We start from the raw sequence: 21,716 nt of genomic DNA on the forward strand, positions 1-21,716 counted from the left end.
AAACAAGACCAATCTGTTTGCACCTAGCTGTGTTTTTACTGACAGGAACATGATTGATATCCTGTCCATACTAACTCCTCTGCATGACACGGGTCTTTCCACCTCCAGGTGAACGGGAGGAACTTACTGTCCGTGGATTATGATCGTTCGCTGAGAACAGAGAAGATCTACGACGACCACAGGAAGTTCCTGCTGAAGATCATCTACGACACCCAGGGCCACCCCACGCTCTGGGTTCCCAGCAGCAAGTTACTGTCCGTCAACCTCACCTACTCCAGGTGAGCTCCGCTCTGCTGGGGGATTATTACTGATCTGGTCAAACTACTTCACTCGCTGACAGGAAATGGCAAAGCGCGGCTATAAGACATATATAATGTGGTGCCAAAAATTGTTGTTCAAAAATGAATGTCAGGACACCTCAGCTGTCTTTCTGAATGTTTAATGAAAAGAGGAAAAACCTTCAATGAATGGAGCCACACAGTCCAACTGGTCAGACGAACAGTCAGTCCCGAGTGAGCTGAACATGTTTAGAGACAAGTTATCTTATAGTTGAGAAGCTGGGAACTAGACAGAATATCACCCATCACCCTGACAACCGTACTGTGTCTAAGGCGCGTGACCTCGGCATATTAATATTTACATATAATTGAGTATTATATCACTATATTGAATTAAAGTAAGTATGGGTGTTTTATAAGTAAGCTTATTGAAACTCGTCTTGTTATATGTAAGAATGTATGTAAGATTCAGGGGTAGGACTGGATAAGTGGATACTACGTTGGTATTCTGTTTTTTCACTTTTTTTTTGTATTTTTTAATCATGCATGTTCGACATAAAATCTTCAAATCAAATCAAATCAAATCAAATCAAATCAAAGATTCCAGCTAAACTAGATTCCCGTTATATTGGAGGTAATGAAGTTTGGTATTATGGATAAAGTGTAGAATTGTCTGCAAAGTAATGAAAGTGGATGTAATGTGTGTGAGTAATGAGACCATGGTTTTGTGTCCAGTTCGGGGCAGGTGACCGGCCTGCAGAGGGGTCCCACCACGGAGAGGTGGGAGTACGACACCCAGGGAAGAATTACCACCAGAGTCTTTGCTGACGGAAAGATCTGGAGCTACACTTATCTAGATAAGGTAGAGAATCACACAATTCCCTTTCAGACAAAGCTTCTTTTTTTTTTATCTGCTGAAAACTGCATGTCAGAACGAGCACATCGCTGCTCATCCAAAGCCTTTTCTACTATTCTGCATAAGAAATGTGGCGACCTGCATGTTTCAATTGTAAAATGCTATGTTAAGTTGTTAACTGATAAACGGTCTACACATAAATGATCTTTGTCTGCTTTGAGGATATGCAGTTGTAAAAATTATATTTGCACATGTTAACTAAATAAAAACTCATAATAACACACCAAATGGAATACAGTAATCCCTCGTTTTTCGCGGGGGTTACATTCCAAAAAGAACCCGTGATAGGTGAAATCTGCGAAGTAGCAACCTTTTTGAACGGGAGAAAATGAAAAATGATTTTGAAAAAAAATACAATCGGTACAGTAGGACAAATTGTGACTGGTGCGTATTTCACTGCTGCATCCTGACTCGCTCTGTAGCGTCTTTTTCTTCTAAAGCCGCGGTGCAGGTGTGTTTTTTCCAGAGAAGAACATAGTTATGGGTCGTTGTTGTTGCTCTTTTTCTTGAGAAAAAAGTTGAAATGTTGAGAAAAAAGTCGAAATGTCGAGGAAATACTCAAAATTTCGAGAAAAAAGTCGAAATGTCGAGAAAAAAGTCAAAATGTCGAGATTAAAAAGGAAAATAAAAAGGAAGAAAAAAATAGAAAAAAGGGGAAAAAAGAGGAGAATAAAAGAAGGAGAAAAAAGAGAAAAAAAGAAGAAAAAAAGGTCAAACATTTTTGAAAAAGCTCCAGGAGCCACTAGGGCGGCGCTAAAGAGCCGCCCTAGGGTTGCTGACCCCTGCTCTAGAAGATTTTTATTTCATGATTTCCCTTTTCCCCGTCAGATAGAAAACAGATATTTCCCGTTTGCCCTGTGCTGTGTGTCTGGTATGTGGAGTGTGTTACATATTTAGTTGCGTCTCTTCCCAACAGTCGATGGTCATGCTGCTGCACAGCCAGCACCAGTACATCTTCGACTATGACGCGGGGGAGCGTTTGTCAGCGGTGACGATGCCCAGCGTGGCCCGACACACCATGCAGACCATCCGCTCCATCGGCTACTACAGGAACATGTACACCCCCCCGGAGAGCAACGCCTCCGTCACCGTGGACTACTCTGAAGACGGACAGGTGAGGGGCTGCATGTTGGTGCACTAGATGACTGGAAGGGATTGTCTTGGCTTTATTCATTATTAGGGCTGTCAGTTTAGCGCGTTAATTAGATTAATTAATTACATGCTAATGAACGCGTTGTGAAAATTAACGCAATTAATTATAAGTGGCAAAATGCGCAAGCATTTTAACCCTGGTACTGTCTTTGGGTCAAAATGACCTCATTCTCCTGTTCCTTCTTTCCTCCTGCTCTCTCCTTCCTTCTCCCTTCCTTCCTTCTTTCCTCCCTTCTTTCCTCCCTTCTTTCCTTCCTTCCTTCTTTTCTCCCTTCCTTCCTTTTTCCTTCCTTCCTTCCTTCCTTTTTTTCTCCCTTCCTTCCTTCCTTCCTCCCTTCCTTCCTTCCTTCCTTCCTTCCTTCCTTCCTTCCTTCCTTCCTTCCTTCCTTCCTTCCTTCCTTCCTTCCTTCCTTCCTTCCTTCCTTCCTTCCTTCCTTCCTTCTTCCCTTCCTCCTTCCTTGACCCGAAGACAACACAAGGGTTAAATGTGTTCCATTGAGGGACACATTTAGAATTCTAATGCTTTATTTGGGGACCTTTAGCAGATATGAGATTAAAATGTGATTAATTAGATTAATTAATTATAAATCATGTAATTAATTAGATTAATTTTTTTATTCACCTGACAGCACTATTAATTATTTCCGTATGTTCTTTCTGTAAATGGATTTCATACTACATATAAATGCTGTTGTTATTTGATGAAGTTGCACCGTGGTCTGGCTTACACATGACCCCATGATAAATGAGTAAATGTTTAGTTTAGTTTTACTTTATCCCCTCCAGCTCCTCAGGATTGCCCATCTTGGCACCGGCCGACGGATACTCTACAAATATCGCAGACAGGTATTTATTTTTTTAGTTTTTCATACAAATTAATACATTAAAAAATATATGCTTGATACCTGTGTTAGAAATTCACATTTCTAAACTGTATTTGCACTTCAATTCTAATTAAACACAAATAGGAATAGACACAAACACATGTAATGTTCCCCAGCACCCTGAACAGAATAATCCGATAGTTCTGTTAAGTTCATCATGTCTTCTTTTGTCCAGACATTATGTTTTATAAACCATTTTGAAGGCGGGAGGAAAAGCTTCCGTCGTCTTGAGAGAAGTGATCTGATGGCGTCTGATGAAGTGTCACTTTTATCAGCTGGTGTTATTGAGGGACTTGTCACTGTTGTCCGTCCTGGAGTAGCAGATGAACGGGGAGGTCACACCACAATAACAGCAGCTGATAAAAGTGCTGCACAATCACATGACCTTTATGAGCAAGACGGAAAACATCTCAAAAAGTTATCTCAGGGTGCTTTAACCTGTCTCATTTGGAGCAGTTGTTCCAGAACAGGGGGCGTTTCCCCCTAAAGATCGGTTGGTTTGGTACATCTGAACTAAAGATGGGCGGTATGCACTAAAAAATGTATCACGATAATTTCTGGCATTTATCCCGATAACGATAAAAATGACGGTAAAAAAAATACCAATTCAACTCCATCTTTGTAACTATAAATCTATCACCACATTCAGTCTTTGGAGCCAAAACACTGCTCTAAAAGATACTAAATACTACTAAACTACACCAATTAAAGGAGCATGAGGCTCCTTTTAAGAAATGAGACTCTCTAGCGCCACCCTTCGCCACGACGGCCGTCGGGGGTACTGCAGCCAACAGTGAAGCCGGCACGGGAGAACGGGGAGAACGCGCATGCAGCGTCATGTGACGTCACATCCGCAGGACAGCGCGGGAAATTTGGGACCGAATTGCAGCACATTTTGCAGCACACAGCCTGTTCAAGGCAACGGAGAGATACACTAGAGGAATCATTCTTTTGGGTTTGGAACGCTTCATCTGACATTATTACTAGAAAACTTAAAACGTATACACATTTTTTTCATAAATCCTGCCTCAATCTCCTTTAAATTGAATTAATAAAAACCAATTAAATGAGTTACACATGTACTGTAAAACTGGAATGACTCAGATCTGCCATGTTTGTTACACAAACACGTATCAACGGGAATTTATCTTTCTTTCTTTCTTTCTTTCTGGCTCATTTCGCCACAAACGAGAAACGAAACAACTGTACCTGAATGGGAACAAAACAAACGGGCCACAGGTCTGAAAGCAGCCCTAAAAGCCATGCCTAAATAGAAGAAAACCAGAAGAATGACTTATAGAAGGGTTTTATTGGCACATAGTTCATGTTATTTGTACAGCTTGTTTTCTTGATGGTCTACTAGCTGCATGAGATCTGATATTCTACTGTTAATAATTGTAAACACACACCGTTGTTTTATTTGTTTCATCAGAACAAACTATCGGAGATTCTCTACGACTCCACACGAGTGAGTTTCACCTACGACGAGACGTCAGCCGTGCTGAAGACGGTGAACCTGCAGAGCGAAGGTTTCATCTGCTCCATCCGGAACCGGCAGATCGGCCCGCTGGTGGACCGGCAGATCTTCCGCTTCAGCGAGGACGGGATGGTGAACGCTCGCTTCGACTACACGTACGACAACAGCTTCAGAGTCACCAGCATGCAGGCCGTGATCAACGAGACGCCGCTGCCCATCGACCTCTACCAGTTCGATGACATTTCTGGGAAAGTGGAGCAGTTTGGAAAGTTTGGAGTCATCTATTACGACATAAATCAGGTAAGATTATCAAGCTCAGTTTAATGGTGATTAATCCTTGTGCTGTCTTTGGGTCAAGGAAGGAGGAAGGAGGGAGGGAGGAAAGAAGGAAGGAAGGAAGGAAGGAAGGAAGGAAGGAAGGAAGGAAGGAAGGAAGGAAGGAAGGAAGGAAGGAAGGAAGGAAGGAAGGAAGGAAGGAAGGAAGGAAGGAAGGAAGGAAGGAAGGAAGAAAAGAAGGAAGGAAGAAAGAAAAGAAGGAAGGAAGGGAAAAAATAAGGAAGGAAGGAAGGAAGAAAGAAAAGAAGGAAGGGAGAAAAGAAGGAAGGAAGGAAGGGAGGAAAGAAGGAAGGAAGGAAGGAAGGAAGGAAGGAAGGAAGGAAGGAAGGAAGGAAGGAAGGAAGGAAGGAAGGAAGGAAGGAAGGAAGGAAGGAAGGAAGGAAGGAGGGGAGCAAATAGGAAGGGAGAAGGAAGGAGAGAGCAGGAGAAAGAAGGAACAGGAGAATGAGGTCATTTTGACCAAAGACAGTACAAGGGTTAACAAATCTGTCGGTCAAAACAAATGTCCAGCAAACAAACAGTCTAGAAAGTTATTTCTTTATTTTTATTGCCAATTTCGTTGTACTGTTACAATGAGAAGTGATGCAGGGGGAGGTTTAGAAAGACCTGCAACCACCACAACCCACTGCAAACCAATCACAGCCCTCTCCGTCTGCGTTGGGTCGTAGTTCCATGTTTTGGGAGGTGCAGGTCAGGCTACGGTGTAGCTACGGAGATCCTCCCGCGTAGCCGCGACCCCTACGGCGTAGGTTTAACGCAGAAACATAATTCAGCCTTTAGTGGGTGAACAATCCAACACAATGATAGTAAGAGAGCAGACTCAGATCTGCTCTTAAAAGGACAATCTAAAGGATGTTAAGAATGAGTCTGAACGCTCTCTATTGTCTGTTCATTTATTCTCTCTTTAGTTTGTTTGTTGAATAAGGGATTTCTGTCACTGTAGAAACATTTGTGTCCCTCCTTGTGTCTCAGATCATTTCCACGGCAGTGATGACCTACACTAAACACTTCGATCAACACGGCCGCATCAAGGAGATCCAGTATGAGATCTTCCGGTCCCTCATGTACTGGATCACCATCCAGTACGACAACATGGGCCGGGTCACCAAGCGGGAGATCAAGATCGGACCGTTTGCCAACACGACTAAATATGGATATGAGTACGACGTGGACGGGCAGCTGCAGACGGTCTACCTGAATGAGAAGTTGATGTGGAGGTGGGAGCTCTTATTGGACTGGAAAACACGAAGTGTTCTTCTGCCATTTTTGATTTTAATATTCTAACTTCTTGCCTTTCAGATATAATTATGATCTGAATGGAAATCTGCACTTGCTCAACCCGGGAAACAGCGGTCGGCTCACCCCTCTGCGCTACGACCTGAGGGACAGAATCACTCGTCTGGGAGACGTCCAGTACCGGATGGATGAAGACGGATTCCTGAGACAGCGAGGGGCAGAGATATTTGAATACAACTCCAAAGGTGACAGGCCAGGAGTTTTTCTGTTTGACCAACAATACCAACTCCTCGCAGTCACGCCAAAATATGACAAAGCAAAGTAAATCTTTGCATCTTTATGAAGGAACCTGTGCACGAACGGATTTAAAACAGCACTACGTAACTTTTCCACCTTAATATCATATTTCATCATCATCATTGTGATGGTACATCAACTTCCAACAGCTTTAATGAACCTCTGTCATGGTCTGAGGGGTCTGTATCTCCTTCACTGGCGCTATGTAACTTTGAGGAGCATGGTAGGAACCCTGCCACACTAAAAAACTACACATTTTTACGGCTTTGACTGCTTTACGGCATACGTCACTTCCCCCTCCTTCCCCATTCGTAGTGGAGACCAAAGCTGGGCGGGACGTGGAGCTCAGAGCTCAGCAGAAGCTGGTATCATGGCCCAAGCAGCGGAAAAACCCAAGAAAATAATAGTTTCATCGAAGGAGGAGAAAAAAGAAAGCGCAAGAGTAACAAGCTAAATGCCCGGACAAGAATAAACATTGGCCCGGCGTTCACTCGCTGGCGTGAGCTGAAAGACGAGGAGGGATGTCCGACAAGAGAGACAGAATTGTTATGATACAAATGTAAATGTAGAGTTCTATGTTCAATAAGAATCACAATTAGAATGTTTTCACATACACGGGATTCGTCTTGGGTTCTAGTATTTTTCCTGAGAACTGTAAAATTGTGCAGGGCTGATCTGCAAAACATTCAGTTATTCACAGGTTATAAAGTATGTTTTTATTTTGTCAGTAAGTATGTTGGACTACTAATTGATGACGAAGTCCCTCTAAAAAACGTGACAGGAAAAAGGTGCAGTAGAACAAAACCAGAGTGTATGAGTTTGTAGTTCGGGGTGCATTATCTCGCTGAAACACTTCACTAATAAAACCAAGTTGAACTTAGTGATCAACATCGTCATATTTTATTGTTTAGCCAAAAATAGATACATTACCTCTTCACTATCCATCCTGCAAACGACCGCTGAAAACAGAAAAGTAGTTTTGAAAGTCCGTCCCGTCTTATTTCATTCATTATCTGTTAGGATGTGGTTTAGTTGAGGACCCAAACGCAGGAGAGCGAGGCAGGAGTTCACAACAAAAAAGGGTTTATTTACAAAAAGGCAAAAACAAAGCGCTGCAGAGCAGGATTAACAAAAAACCAGGATCGTGAAGGACAAAAACTACGAGGAGACATGGAGGTAGAAACAGTACGGACCGACAGGGAACAAGGGAATGACAAGACCAGATATACTGAGGGGATAACGAGACACGATGAGACACAGGTGCAGACAATCAGGGCAGATGGGACACAGGCGGGACAAGACAGAAACTCACAAACTGGGGGGAAGTGTCAAACCCTGACATTATCAAAACAAATGCAGTGAGGGGGACAGGAGTTTTCCGGCAGTACGCGCTGGTGCTCATGGGAAACGTAGTGTTCTTTCTGGTAAAGCACTACCGCTTTTGTCCAAAGGAGCCGCCAAACTCAACAAAAGCTGAAAGTTACATTGTGCTGCTTTAAGTAATTACAGCATCTCTTTTATAATATCGTTGCTTGAATGTGCAGCACTTTTACTAGCTTGAATTATTTTGCAATTTTTAAATATTGCAAATTGTAGTTGTAGCATCTAACCTTTCAGTTGTTTCTTATTGTGCTCATCCACATTCCTCATACTTGTCCTTCTCATTTCAGGTCTGTTAACTCGTGTGTACAGTAAAGCAGCCAGTTGGACTATCCAGTACCGCTATGACGGTCTGGGTCGGCGCGTGGCGTCAAAAGTCAGTCTTGGCCAACACCTGCAGTTCTTCTACGCTGACCTGAACTATCCAACAAGGATCACTCACGTCTACAACCACTCCAGCTCCGAGATCACGTCTTTTTACTACGATCTGCAGGTACCGGCCTCGGAAAAGAGTCATGTGCCATTTGTTGTTAATGTAAAAGAAAAATTCAGTGTCTTCAACAAAAAAACGATATTTGAAATGCTCAAGAATGTACAACACCTTGTAACAAAGTAACTGATAATATTGACTTTGTTATTTAAATATCTTTTACTTCAGGAGTTAGAGCAGAACCGTTAATAACAATAATAAGTATAATTAAAGCTGCAAGCAGCGATGAACGGGCCCTCGCACTCATGGCTACCGCCCCCCATAAGCATATCAGAAATGAACACCACCCACGACTCTTTATGTCAAACCATTCAAATGTTATAGCAGATAAAAGTATTCTAGGGGGCGCTGTTGAGCCGTTAGGCCACGCCCATTAATGCAAACCATGAAATATCAAATTTATCGCCAGGCCTGGCTTGGTGCAAAATTTGGTGACTTTTGGGGAACTATCAAATATGGACCAGATGATGGGGGGGCGCGCTTTTTGGCGTCTAGCGTCGCCACGGTTGAAAGAGAAAAGTAATGCGCGTTGTCGCAGGATGGAGACGCATATTTTGATGTATAACACACCTGGGTGCACGTTACGGTTCGGGGCGTATTAATTGCCGAAGGAATGGCATAAATTGCGCCAAAATTACACAATTAATTCAAAATGTTCAAAATGGCCGAGTTCCTGTTCGGTTTCGGCCATGGCGCCAAGAGACTTTTCTTTAAGTTGCGACATGATACAGGTGTGTACCGATTTTCGTTCATGTACGTCAAATCCGTATTGTGGGGCTTGAGACACAAAGTTTTCTAGGGGGCGCTGTTGAGCCATTAGGCCACACCCATTAATGCAAACCATGAAATATCACATTTTTCGCCAGCCCTGGCTTGCGTGCAAAATTTGGTGATTTTTGGGCACGTTTAGGGGGGCAAAAAGGCCCTTCTTTCGTCAGAAGAAAGAAAGAAAGAATAATTCCTACGGATACAATAGGGCCTTCGCACTGCAAGTGCTCGGGCCCTAATTATAATAATAATTATTATTAATAATAATAATATAATGATATTAATAATAACTTATTTATATCACACTTTTCATTTATAACCAATCTTAAACATACACTTGGAGTTATTTATCAACAGTTATATCCTACTAACTGTACTGTAATGTGTATTTCTGCAGGGCCATGTGTTTGCCATGGAGATCAGCAGTGGAGAAGAGTTTTATATCGCCTGTGACAACACTGGGACGCCACTGGCTGTTTTTAGCAACAATGGACTACTGCTAAAACAGGTTTGTGTTTCTTTCATTCTCTTATTGTGACATAAAACAACAAGGCACGTGCATGTTATCTGTGTGTGAGTTTGTTTCTTCACACCAGAGTCTCAGTAGATATGTCTTATACGTGTGTAGGTGCAGTACACGGCGTATGGCGAGGTTTACTTTGACTCCAACCCGGACTTTGTGCTTGTGATTGGTTTCCACGGAGGCTTGTACGATCCTCTGACACGACTGCTGCACTTTGGAGAACGGGACTACGACATCCCTGCAGGGAGGTAGATACTCTGTTACTCATGTGTTACTTTGTAGTCCAAGATAAGCTGTGATTGCTACATGCATTAGCTGCATTAGCTGTGTTCCTGATGGGAATGTCCTCTCTGCAGATGGACGACTCCTGACATCACCACCTGGAAACGTGTGGGGAGAGACCCCAAGCCCTTCAACCTGTACATGTTCAGAGGAAACAACCCCGTCAGCAAGATCCACCAGGTCAAGGAGTATGTGACAGGTGTGTGGCTCACGCTCGTTATAACTCACTAACACCACAGGAACTATGGCAGCAGGGGAAACTAAGGAACTTAACAAAGGGCCAATCCCAATGTTCCCCCTACTTTCTACCACTAGCCCTAAAAATGAAGCCACAGGCGTAGGGTCCTTGTAATCTTCCCTAAGGATTGGGACACCACTTGCTACGTCACTGCGTGTCTTACGTTCGGGTACGTCAGCGGTCCTGGGCATTTCACGGATTTTTGTGAGATCAGGTTGAAAACGTTGTAGCTTCACATTGAGCCTGATTTATGGTTCTTCGTTACACCAACGCAGAGCCTACGGCGTAGGTTACACGTCGATTTAACGTAGAACCATAAATCAGCCTTTATTCTGGCGAGATCTGAAAAGACTTTGCAACAACGGGCAAGCGATTGATTATGTACATTCACTGAGTGAATATTATGAAAGTAAAATATATATTTCTTGCTAGAAATGTAATCAAAACGCATTTTTATGCAGAAACTAACTCAAAATATTGATTTTATTCACAAAAAAATAAGAAATGTCCGCCATGTTTTTTTGTTTGATTCAGTCTGCAAATGATGACGTAAAGCATTCTGGGAAATTTTTCTAGTCCTCGGTCGGCGAGTCAGCATCTGAAATCCCTCGCTGTGAAGGGCTAGATTGATACCCCCTACCCCTTGTTATGTCCACTAGCCCTAGATGCAAAGAGGAATTGGGACACCACTACCCTCACAGGAATGTGCAAAATTTAGGGGTAGGGCTGAAAACTAAGACTAGGGGGGGATTGGGACTGGGCCTAAATAAAGGATGTGCTTTAGAGATCTTAAAATTAGATGAATATAAGCTCAGCTAAACATCAGCACATATTTCATCAAGTAATTATATTTTTATCAAAAACAAACTCAAAATGCAAAATAAAGTGTTCATAAAACACACACACACATAGGTTTAACAGACCCTGTCCAACGTACAAAAACAAGAAATAAAACGTGTAAATGCAGTTGGAGCTGGAGGGCCTTTGACCTTGACGTTATTTAAAGTAACAGTGCATTTCTTATAGACATAAAAATCATAACTTTTTTACTAAAATTAATACTTGAAAAACTATAGTTAATGTGTAATTTACTCCAGAAACTAATCCAGGTTTGATCAGATGATTGATGGTTGCCATGGCAACAATGGCCAAATCTAACAAAGGATTATACCAAATTGCATACCATTCTTTTAGAGTAGCATTATTTCATATATCATGTGATTTAAAAAAAAATTTACTTTAACAACTTTGAACTTTTGAAATACAGTTTGACGCATTTTTATGGTTTATGAATCCCACCAAACTTTGTTTCATAGACAGCACCGATCAGGTCGCTGTTATTAGAGTCAATGAAATGGTACTAAAATGAAGTCTAAATAATCAAAGCACTTCACTGTTTCTAATCTTCCTCCCCGTGGTTTTTATTTCTCCTGCCTCCTCCCTGTGCAGATGTAAACATCTGGCTGGTCACGTTTGGTTTCCACCTCCACAACGCCATCCCAGGATTCCCCATCCCCAAGTTTGACCTGACTCAGCCGTCGCTGGAGATGCAGAAGAGCCAGATCTGGGACGACCTGCCGGTACGAGCTGAGTACACGAGTACACGGACCCGAGTACACGGACCCGAGTACACGGACCCGAGTACACGGACCCGAGTACACTCGCTGAAACAATGACTGCATTTCCATGCATCAATGACCCTTTTAAAATCTGAATATTGGCAATAACCCTAATTTGCACGGCCATGTAAACACCAATAACCCCTTTGAATAACCCGAATTTGCTCATATTGGGGTTTTTAAAAACCTGAATATGACCCCTGGGTTACTCCTTTTAAAACCCGAATATTGGGTCATGTAAACGCCAAACAGAATATCCCCATCAAACAGAACGTGAATTTGTTTTCTGCACATGCTCTGTTCACAAGGAATCCTGGTCTTTTGAGTCCAGGAAGTTCTTATAAACACGGAGAAACCAAGACCAGGAGGAGACTAATCACTTCATAAATGTAATGAAGGATATGAACATTTCTGCATTTGTAGACGGTAGAAAGTACCGGGATAGAAGATTTACAAGAAGGTGAGAGAAAAGTTGCACAAAGCAGCATCTGTTTTGAATTTGGATACAGGAAGAAGAAGCAGAAATGATGGGAATTGCATCATGACGTTCTCCGTGCGGGCGGGCGTGCGGGCGGGCGGGCGGGAAAGCTAGGCATGAACACTAGACAATCGGGCAACAGGAAGGTGGAAATGGGCCGGTATATAAGGGGAACTGATGATGAGGGAAACCAGGTGTGGAGCTGGGCGGGGAAGCACAGGTGAAGGGAATGAGAGGAGGTCTGGCTGATGAGGGTGGCAGGATCTGGAATGACAGGAGAGTGAGTAATGATGTAAAAAAACATATCCCCAACAGGGAAACCATGACAAGAAGAAGCGGAAATGACGGGAATTACGTCATGATGTTCTCCGCGCGTCGCTGGTTTGATCCAGATATCCTGAATGATTAATTACCATGTAAACAGAATATTCAGAATGTTTCAGTAACCGGAATATTAGCAATAACCCCAATTTTGACTGCATGTAAACGTAGTTTTGAATCATCTGGAATCAGGCGTCGAGGCGTCATGAGATGAGACCGTGGCCTCAACTCTCTTATCACAATACTCTCCAAAACATTGACCAAAGATTGCTAAAATGCTGTTTTGTTTGGAAGACTACATAGTTTGTAAACTATATGCTGGACATCTTCTTTCAAACGTGTGTTTTAATGGGAGAATAACTGTTATACCTTCGGCCGCAGGGCAGTTTTCTAATGAGCTTCTTTAACCATGGCCACGGTTACATGATGTTTTTTAATTCAGAATTAATTATTCCAAATTAAATAATTCAGAATTAAACTATTTTCCTTCCAGTTTACATGGAAATAGTAATTCTGAATTGAGGTTTACATGGAAAACACGTTTGATGGTCTTTCTCCAATTCCTCTCCAGGTCTGGGGGTTGGGAAGGTTCTGATTGGATAGGGGGGGGACCGGAAGTTAAACTACTGGAAGAAAAACTAACTTAGCTGCTACAACTTTGAAAAGCTCACAATTTTGATGTTTCCTGTTTCCATCTGTTCTTTTAATTATTTCTATTTATTAAATAAATGGTCTCTGCTCTTGACCAGCGTTTACTGCGTGCTGCCATCTTGAAACTTTGTTTAGAAAACCAGCCCAGCGTGGAATATAAGCGTCATGGAGACAGACGGGTGAGGGAACGAGCAGAAAGAAAGACCGGAATAATTTAAAGTTGAATGAGTGGATACATTTTTTTAAAAAAAATGTCTTTATTAATTTTCATTTTCTTTTTTTATAATTTTGTTTATTTTATTTACATTTTTTCTTTTTTTAATTTTCTTTTTTAATTGTAATTTTAATTTTTTTTTTTTACATTTTATTTCTTTATTTCTTTATTTCCAATTTATTATTATTTATTTTTTATTTTATTTATTTATGTATTTATTTTTTTGAACGAGTCTATACATGATCGTGGAATTATTCTATTCGGATTTAAAATCAGAATAAACCAGCCACTTACCTCGGAATTAAGTTTAATTCGAAATGGCCATTTTAATTCGGAATTAGGTGTTTACATGATCATTTTTACTAATTTTAAATCTGATTTAATTTTCATTCTGAATTAAAGAGCAATGACATTGCCCATGTAAACTGCATGTGTGAATAATAATGAGAGAGTTGAAGGTAAATGTATTTTCTCTTCCAGAGCATCTCCGGCGTGCAGCAGGCCGTCACCTGTCAGTCCAACGCCTTCCTGTCCTTCGAGCGGATGCCAGAGTTCCAGCTGAACCGCCGGCACTCGTACCAGGCCAAGCCCTGGCTGTGGTTCGCCACCGTCAAGTCTCTGATCGGGAAGGGAGTGATGTTCGCCGTGATCCAGGGCCGCGTCGTGACCAACGCGCTGAACATCGCCAACGAGGATTGCATCAAAGTGGCCGGCGTCCTCAACAACGCCTTCTACCTGGAGGATCTGCACTTCACGGTGGAGGGCCGGGACACGCACTACTTCATCAAGACCAGCCTGCCGGAGAACGACCTGAGCGCGCTGCGGCTCACCTCCGGCAGGAAGTCCCTGGAGAACGGCGTCAACGTCACCGTGTCCCAGTCCACCACCGTGATGAACGGGAGGACGCGCCGCTTCGCCGATGTGGAGCTGCAGCACGGAGCCCTGGCCGTGCACGTGCGATACGGGACCACGCTGGACGAGGAGAAGGCCCGGATCCTGGAGCACGCCCGGCAGAGAGCCCTGCTGAGCGCCTGGGCGCGCGAGCAGCAGCGCGTCCGGGACGGGGAGGAGGGAGTCCGGCTGTGGACGGAGGGAGAGAAGAGACAGTTGCTGAGCAGCGGCAAGGTCCTGGGCTACGACGGCTACTACGTGCTGTCCATAGAGCAGTACCCGGAGCTGGCCGACAGCGCCAACAACATCCAGTTCCTGCGCCAGAGCGAGATCGGGAGAAGGTAACACGGCCCTGGACGTACGGTGGCCGAGACCCGCCGTCGCTGGAAATAAAAGTTAACGCTGCAAGACAGAAACAAACGCAGCTGCAAATAAAATAAGCACTTAGCAAATAAAAGAAACGCTGCAAATATAAAGAAACCCCGCTGCAAATAAAATAAACCCCGCTGCAAATAAAATTTAAAAAATGACGCAAATAAAAATAAAAAAGCTACAACGGAAGTGAATTACCGAATTGCCGGGGGACTATTTTTGCCGATGCACCGGCGTTTTTGGCCTAACACATTAAAAATTACATGTAGCGACGTTGAACACTAACCTTTTCACTTATTTTCTCCTTCGTTGTTCTTCTTATTCCTTGCTCTTCTTATTTCTTCCTTTTCACTTACGTCCTCTTCGTCTTCTTCTTCTCCTCTCACGTAAAAACACTGGTGCATCAGCAAAAATAGTCCCCGGTAATTCACTTCCGTTGTGGCTTTTTTATTTGCGTTGTTTTTTTTTTATTTGCAGCGGCGTTTCTTTATATTTGCAGCATTTCTTTTATTTGCAGCGGCGTTTGTTTTTATTTGCAAAGCGTTTGTTTTTATTTGCTGCGTTTATTTTATTTGCAGCGGCGTTTGTTTTTATTTGCAAAGCGTTTCTTTTATTAGCAGCGGCGTTTCTTTATATTTGCAGCATTTCTTTTATTTGCAGCGGCGTTTGTTTTTATTTGCAGCGGCGTTTGTTTTTATTTGCTGCGTTTATTTTATTTGCAGCGGCGTTTGTTTTTATTTGCAAAGCGTTTCTTTTATTAGCAGCGGCGTTTCTTTTTATTTGCTAGTTTCTTTAATTTTCAGCAATGGCGGGTCTCGGCCACCGTATGAACAAGGTCCAATCATTCCACTCCCTGATTGTCAAAAGACTTATTTACACAAAATCGATGTCACAAACGAACCTGTTGGACTGAAGGAGGCTCCGCTGGCTCGCCAATTATTTGCATTTTTTGTTTTGCAAAGTTGCTAAAGTTGGATTGGAATGGTGATAACTGTCACTTTACCCCAACTGACCTGAAACATGACGAAACAACAGTTGTGAGCGTTTTTACGAGCCTGTAAAGAGGGTATTTTTAAATACCCTCCTGACCCATGCCTTTTCTTTCGTTCCCTCTTTTGTTTCTGGCTCTCCGGCGGGCGGGTGGACCTGACTGCCATGTTTGTTTGCTATCAAGCTGTGGAACAGTGAGACATAGTGGCCAGTTCAAACAGCACCTTTAGAGTTTCTTTAGACGGCCTGCAAGCTTTTAAACAACAATAAACTGTGGCCAACGTGACAGATGCCCCTGCTCCCCTGCCGGATGTTGCAGGTAACGTCTCTGGGAGCAGGAGTCGACGCGTCGCTCTGGACTGGACGTCTCTGCAAAAACCCTGTCCCGGGATTTATTACTCCACGGCTGCTGCCATGGAACTGTTGTGGACTCTCTCTAAGAGAGACGGGCACAAAAAGGACTTCAATTTGTACAAGGGAATTAAAAAGAAAATAAAAATTATTGTTTTTATATATACTTGCATTTGCTTCAAACTAAACGGGGATGTAAAAATAAACAAGTGTTTATTACTATTACCAACATGTATGCCACTATTAATGCTATAATTACACTTCCACCACCACCACCAGAACGGATCATGATATGAACTAAACGAAGCAAATTTTGTGTTTTTATTTACTTTCTTACTGATGCTGGTTCGTTCCGGAGCCTTTTCATCATCTCTGCTGATGCAGGTCCAGCTAGAGTCGTGGAGACGATGGAGCAGGAGCTGAGCCGTCACACCGGCCACGCTCACGGGATGCTTTTAATTCAGAATTAATTATTCCCAATTATATAATTCAGAATTAAACTATTTTCCTTCAAGTTTACATGGAAATAGTAATTCTGAATTGAGGTTTACATGGAAAACACGTTTGATGGTCTTTCTCCAATTCCTCTACAGGTCTGGGGGTTGGGAAGGTTCTGATTGGATAGGGGGGGGACCGGAAGTTAAACTACCGGAAGAAAAACTAACTTAGCCGCTACAACTTTGAAAAGCTCACAATTTTGATGTTTCCTGTTTCCATCTGTTCTTTTAATTGTTTCCAGGTCCTCCAAGCTATTTATTAAATAAATGGTCTCTGCTCTTGAAACTTTGTTTGGAAAACCAGCCCAGCGCGGAATATAAGCGTCATGGAGACAGACGGGCGAGGGAACGAGCAGAAAGAAAGACCGGAATTAATTTAAAGAGGAATGAGTTTATACATGATCACGGAAATATTCTATTCGGATTTAAAATCGGAATAAACCAGCCACTTACTTCGGAATTAAGTTTAATTCGGAATGGCCATTTTCATTCGGAATTAGGTGTTTACATGATCATTTTTACTCATTTTAAATCAGATTTAATTTTAATTCTGAATTAAAGAGTAATTTAACTTCCCACATAAACAGTCAGAGCGGGCTCCCTGGTCTGGGAGGTGCCCGTTCCCCGCTGGGCCCCGGGCAGCCCGACGCTGCTTCGCCTGCTGCAAAATCACGACGACTTCAATCATTCATTTCCCTTCGGGGTATTTTTAAAAACATTTTTTTTGAAATTGTGACTCAGCTTTATATTGCATTGACCTTGTGCTTTTGTCAGTCAAAGGTAGTAGTACTGCTTGCACTAGAGACATGTTGCCATGGCGATGGGGGAGGAAGGGCTGCTCCTTCCTCCTTAAAGGACAATGCATCACCACTAGTGTCATAAGCAACAGTAACAGATCAAAACTTGATGTGGATGTTTTCTCATTGGTTGTGAGTTTTAGTACTCTTTTAGAGGACTTTTCTGTGTATGTGTGTTAACAAAGGTTGGAAGGTACCTTTTAATCATTTTACAGGAAAAACAAACTGCAGAAACTTTACACAAAGTTAATATCATGTGCTACCATTCTTTTCTTTCCCCAGAAACACTTCAGATGTCAGTGTTTGACTGGTTTAACTTTGTTTTGAAGACTGAGGAGTTCCACTTATCCATACATCAATATTAGTCTCAGAGAAAGTAATTTATGTACAGTGTTTCTACAGTAAAGAATAAAAATTCTTGAAACAAGTACAGTTTTTTTTTAATTGTTGTATTTCTCTGTATTTCAAGAATAAAATGTATGAAAAAAAAAATCAAAAGCGGCAATGGAGATTTAGTAATATGATTAACAATTATAGGTATACTTATTTAAGTACTTCATGGTTTGCTGCATTTCTTTTTTTTTTTTTGTTTTACACTTTGTCAAGGTCAGTCAACTGGTTTCATTGTACTTTGTCAAAGTTGACGGTATTTTATACTTGAACGTGAAGGCAGATATTCAGAAACACACTGGAAACGGATGTTCAGCACATTCAAAAACTATTTCCATGGCAGTTCAACACTCTGGCCGAGGACAAGCATCAAAACCACACGTATGTGAATCTGGTTCATTTATTCTAAACTAGTATCAATGAATCCTGCCAGGATGTTGGTTTGTCCTACAAGATTTTCTGTCTCAGAAAGAGAAACCTTTTACCTTCCTAATCAAAGTAGCATTGTCCTAACTTCAGAAAGTATCTTCTTCTTCTCTTAAAACTGCTACTGCATGCCTGAAAAAACTCATATTAGTTTAGCTCTAAATCCCAAAGCTCAACTCCTCTAATCCTAAAGGCCAGAAATCATCCGCAAACGTCCCTCATGGTGGGGAGACTAGATATAAGTTAAACAATCGAAGAACATGACCGCCACAGCATCCTCCAAATACATCCAGTTGGATGTAAATACTGCATTCAGGTCAATTCAGCTTTATTTACATAGCCAGGAATTAGTACAGGGATTGGCAACCCGCGGCTCTAGAGCCGCATGTGGCTCTTTAGCGCCGCCCTAGTGGCTCCTGGAGCTTTTTATAAAATGTTTGACCTTTTTTTCTTCTTTTTTCTTCTTTTCTTTTCTTTCTTTCTCTTCTTTTTTCCCTTTTTTTCTTCTTTTTTTCCTTTTTTTCTTCCTTTTTCCTTTCCTTTTTAATCTTGACATTTCGACTTTTTTCTCAAGATTATACTTCAAAATTAATCTCGACATTTCAACTTTTTTCTCAAATTTTGACTTTTTTCTCGACTTTTTTCTCGAAATTTTGACTTTTTTCTCGAAATTTTGACTTTTTTCTCAACATTTCGACTTTTTTCTCGAAATTTTGACTTTTTTCTCAACATTTCGACTTTTTTCTTGACATTTGACTTTTTTCTCGACATTTCGACTTTTTTTTTTCGAAGTGCATAATGGGAAAAAAAAATCTTCCCCCAGTTATAACTAATATAGAACATGCAGCATGTGTTGCCTTCATTCTAAGGCTGATACAAGACTTTTCATTTTTTGCGGCTCCAGATTCTTTCAACATTTTGGGTTGCTGACCCCTGGTATAGCACAATAGATGTTTCTAGGATGTTTTTCAGAGAACAGAACATAAACCCCCGAGCAATTATTACATAAACAATGGCAGGTAAAAACTCCCCCTTAGGAAGGAAGAAACCTGGACCAGGACCCAGATCATAAGGGGGTAGAAACCTGGACCAGGACCTGGATCATAAGGAGAAACCTGGACCAGGACCTGGATCATAAGGAGAAACCTGGACCAGGACCTGGATCATAAGGAGAAACCTGGACCAGGACCTGGATCATAAGGGGGTAGAAACCTGGACCAGGACCTGGATCATAAGGAGAAACCTGGACCAGGACCTGGATCATAAGGGGGTAGAAACCTGGACCAGGACCTGGATCATAAGGAGAAACCTGGACCAGGACCTGGATCATAAGGGGGTAGAAACCTGGACCAGGACCTGGATCATAAGGAGAAACCTGGACCAGGACCTGGATCATAAGGGGGTAGAAACCTGGACCAGGACCTGGATCATAAGGGGGTAGAAACCTGGACCAGGACCAGGATCATAAGGAGAAACCTGGACCAGGACCTGGTTCATAAGGGGGACTGTCCTGCTGTAGACCAGCTGGACAGAGCAGGAAAAGAGAGAACAGACTGAGAGAATGAAGAACGGGGTAAGGAGAGACACAGATGTATCGTCAAAGTTACAAAAGACAAGATATATAAGTTTTAATTATCTGTGAGCAGGAAATCTAACAGTTCTATGTAAATAAGGGGAGTTTTTCTTGCCACTGTTTGGCTGAAGGTTTTTCTCCCACTAGGGGAGTTTTTACCTGCCATTGTTCATGTAATAATGTTCTGGGTCTCTGGAAAGATCCTAGAGACAACTTCTGTTGTAATAGACGCTATATAAATAAAAGTAAATGAATCTGACTGATACATGGTTAGTTAGTGTAGTGCAGAGACGACTGTATAAACAAGTATACTGTTCAGGTCAGGATGCAGCTCCTGAAGCTCCGGCCTGCAAACACGCACAGAAGAGAAGAAAGAGGGGGCAGACCAGCACAACAAACTACAAGAACGATGGAGAAAAATGGTGGTGATGAGATACTTATAACCAGTACTGGAGTTGAGGGGGGATGAGGGAGGATGGCATCCCCCCCTGAAATAAAAACGGTCCAAATCATCCCCCCTGTAAAACTGCCATCCCTCCTTTCCATCCCTTATGTCATTTCATCAATGAATGTGGTTTTACTGCTATTTCAACATTTAGAGTCATCACCAGAAAAATAACACCAGAAAAATGTGACAATTTTCACCTGTTTCAGGTAAATTTTCACTTGAAATAAGTAGAAAAATCTGCCAGTGGGACAAGATTTATCTTCTAATTACAAGCAATAAAATCCTGTTCCACTGGCAGATTTTTCTACTTATTTCAAGTGAAAATCTACTTGAAACAGGTGAAAATTGTTGTTTTTTCCAGAGATGAGTCTTGTTTTAAGTGTAATGAGATTTGTTTTTTTTACTAAAATGAGACATTTTAACTAGAAATAAGACAAATATTCTTGTTAAGATTGTGAGTTTTTGCAGTGATCCATTTTACTTATCCTGTGAAGGACAGAGTCATATTGATAAGTTCAGAAAACTGTTTTTTATTGTTGTGTTTTGATGTATTTGATGTAAGCCCAGTGGATATTTAAAGCTTACAGAAGGCTGCATTTAACTGCTGCTATGTCATTCCTGCAGTATTTCTGCAGGTGTTTTGGTCACTGCTATTATTTGTAATATATTATTTGTAATCAGAAAAAATTATCTGTCCCCATATGATAAAATCCACCATCCCCCCTGATTTTATTTTACAACTCAAGTACTGCTTATAATGAATACCTGAGGGTTGAGCTGAAGAAAGGAGAGAGGAGAGCAAGCGGGGCCCGGGGCCCCCTCAGTGCACCGTGTCGGGGCGCCCCTGTAGCGTAGCTCTATAGCAGCATAATAGGATGTTTAAGACAATCCTGCTCTAGTAAAAAGGTGTATATGTGCCAAAATGCACAAGCTTGTAGATTTTCTGTGAAAACCTGTAGAATACGATGTGAGAACTTGCGCAACAAAAATCTGAACGTGTATGTTAAAATCTTCTGCTGTAAAGAAAGATCTCCCTCACATGAACTGAAGTGGAAGTTCCATCAGAAGACGGATCATGTAAAGACCATGTGGGAAATATTTGTTCATGTAAATCAAACTTTCACCTGCAGAGGATTTTCACACAAGTGCTTTGAATGTGAATGCACAGAAACGTATTTACAGATGTGTAGATTCATGTTTACACAAATAAAATTACAGCTGACGAATAATCATCCATAATTTACTTGTAATCATTTATTTTTTGCATGTGTTAACTTTGCGATACGACTGCAACCGAGTTTACTATCACACACGCACCGACCGTCTCAGCTGCTGCTGCTGCCATGAGATTTATTACCAAAATAACAAGATGGTGATTAACCCTGGTACTGTGTTTGGGTCAAAATGACCTCATTATCCTTCCTTCTTTCCTCCTGCTCTC

The 21,716-nt window shown here is 41.9% G+C and overlaps 1 protein-coding gene across 4 annotated transcripts in view; it reads left to right on the top strand.

Moving 5' to 3' along the window:
* LOC133447225 (teneurin-3-like) overlaps nucleotides 1-17,865 on the top strand; it is a 331,811-nt gene extending 313,946 nt beyond the window's left edge. For all 4 annotated transcript variants that reach the window (XM_061725813.1, XM_061725823.1, XM_061725804.1 and 1 more), the window contains 13 exons: nucleotides 109-278; nucleotides 1,014-1,140; nucleotides 2,111-2,308; nucleotides 3,133-3,192; nucleotides 4,663-5,007; nucleotides 6,016-6,260; nucleotides 6,343-6,524; nucleotides 8,247-8,449; nucleotides 9,612-9,722; nucleotides 9,843-9,985; nucleotides 10,094-10,218; nucleotides 11,707-11,837; nucleotides 14,021-17,865. In XM_061725813.1, the coding sequence (XP_061581797.1) occupies nucleotides 109-278; nucleotides 1,014-1,140; nucleotides 2,111-2,308; nucleotides 3,133-3,192; nucleotides 4,663-5,007; nucleotides 6,016-6,260; nucleotides 6,343-6,524; nucleotides 8,247-8,449; nucleotides 9,612-9,722; nucleotides 9,843-9,985; nucleotides 10,094-10,218; nucleotides 11,707-11,837; nucleotides 14,021-14,776 (2,796 nt within the window). In that variant the 3' untranslated portion in view covers nucleotides 14,777-17,865. The remainder of the gene's footprint in view (nucleotides 1-108; nucleotides 279-1,013; nucleotides 1,141-2,110; nucleotides 2,309-3,132; nucleotides 3,193-4,662; nucleotides 5,008-6,015; nucleotides 6,261-6,342; nucleotides 6,525-8,246; nucleotides 8,450-9,611; nucleotides 9,723-9,842; nucleotides 9,986-10,093; nucleotides 10,219-11,706; nucleotides 11,838-14,020) is intronic.
* Nucleotides 17,866-21,716: the final 3,851 nt, after the last annotated feature.

The sequence above is a fragment of the Cololabis saira genome, chromosome 1 (assembly GCF_033807715.1).
Source record: "Cololabis saira isolate AMF1-May2022 chromosome 1, fColSai1.1, whole genome shotgun sequence".
Classification (NCBI taxonomy): domain Eukaryota; kingdom Metazoa; phylum Chordata; class Actinopteri; order Beloniformes; family Belonidae; genus Cololabis; species Cololabis saira.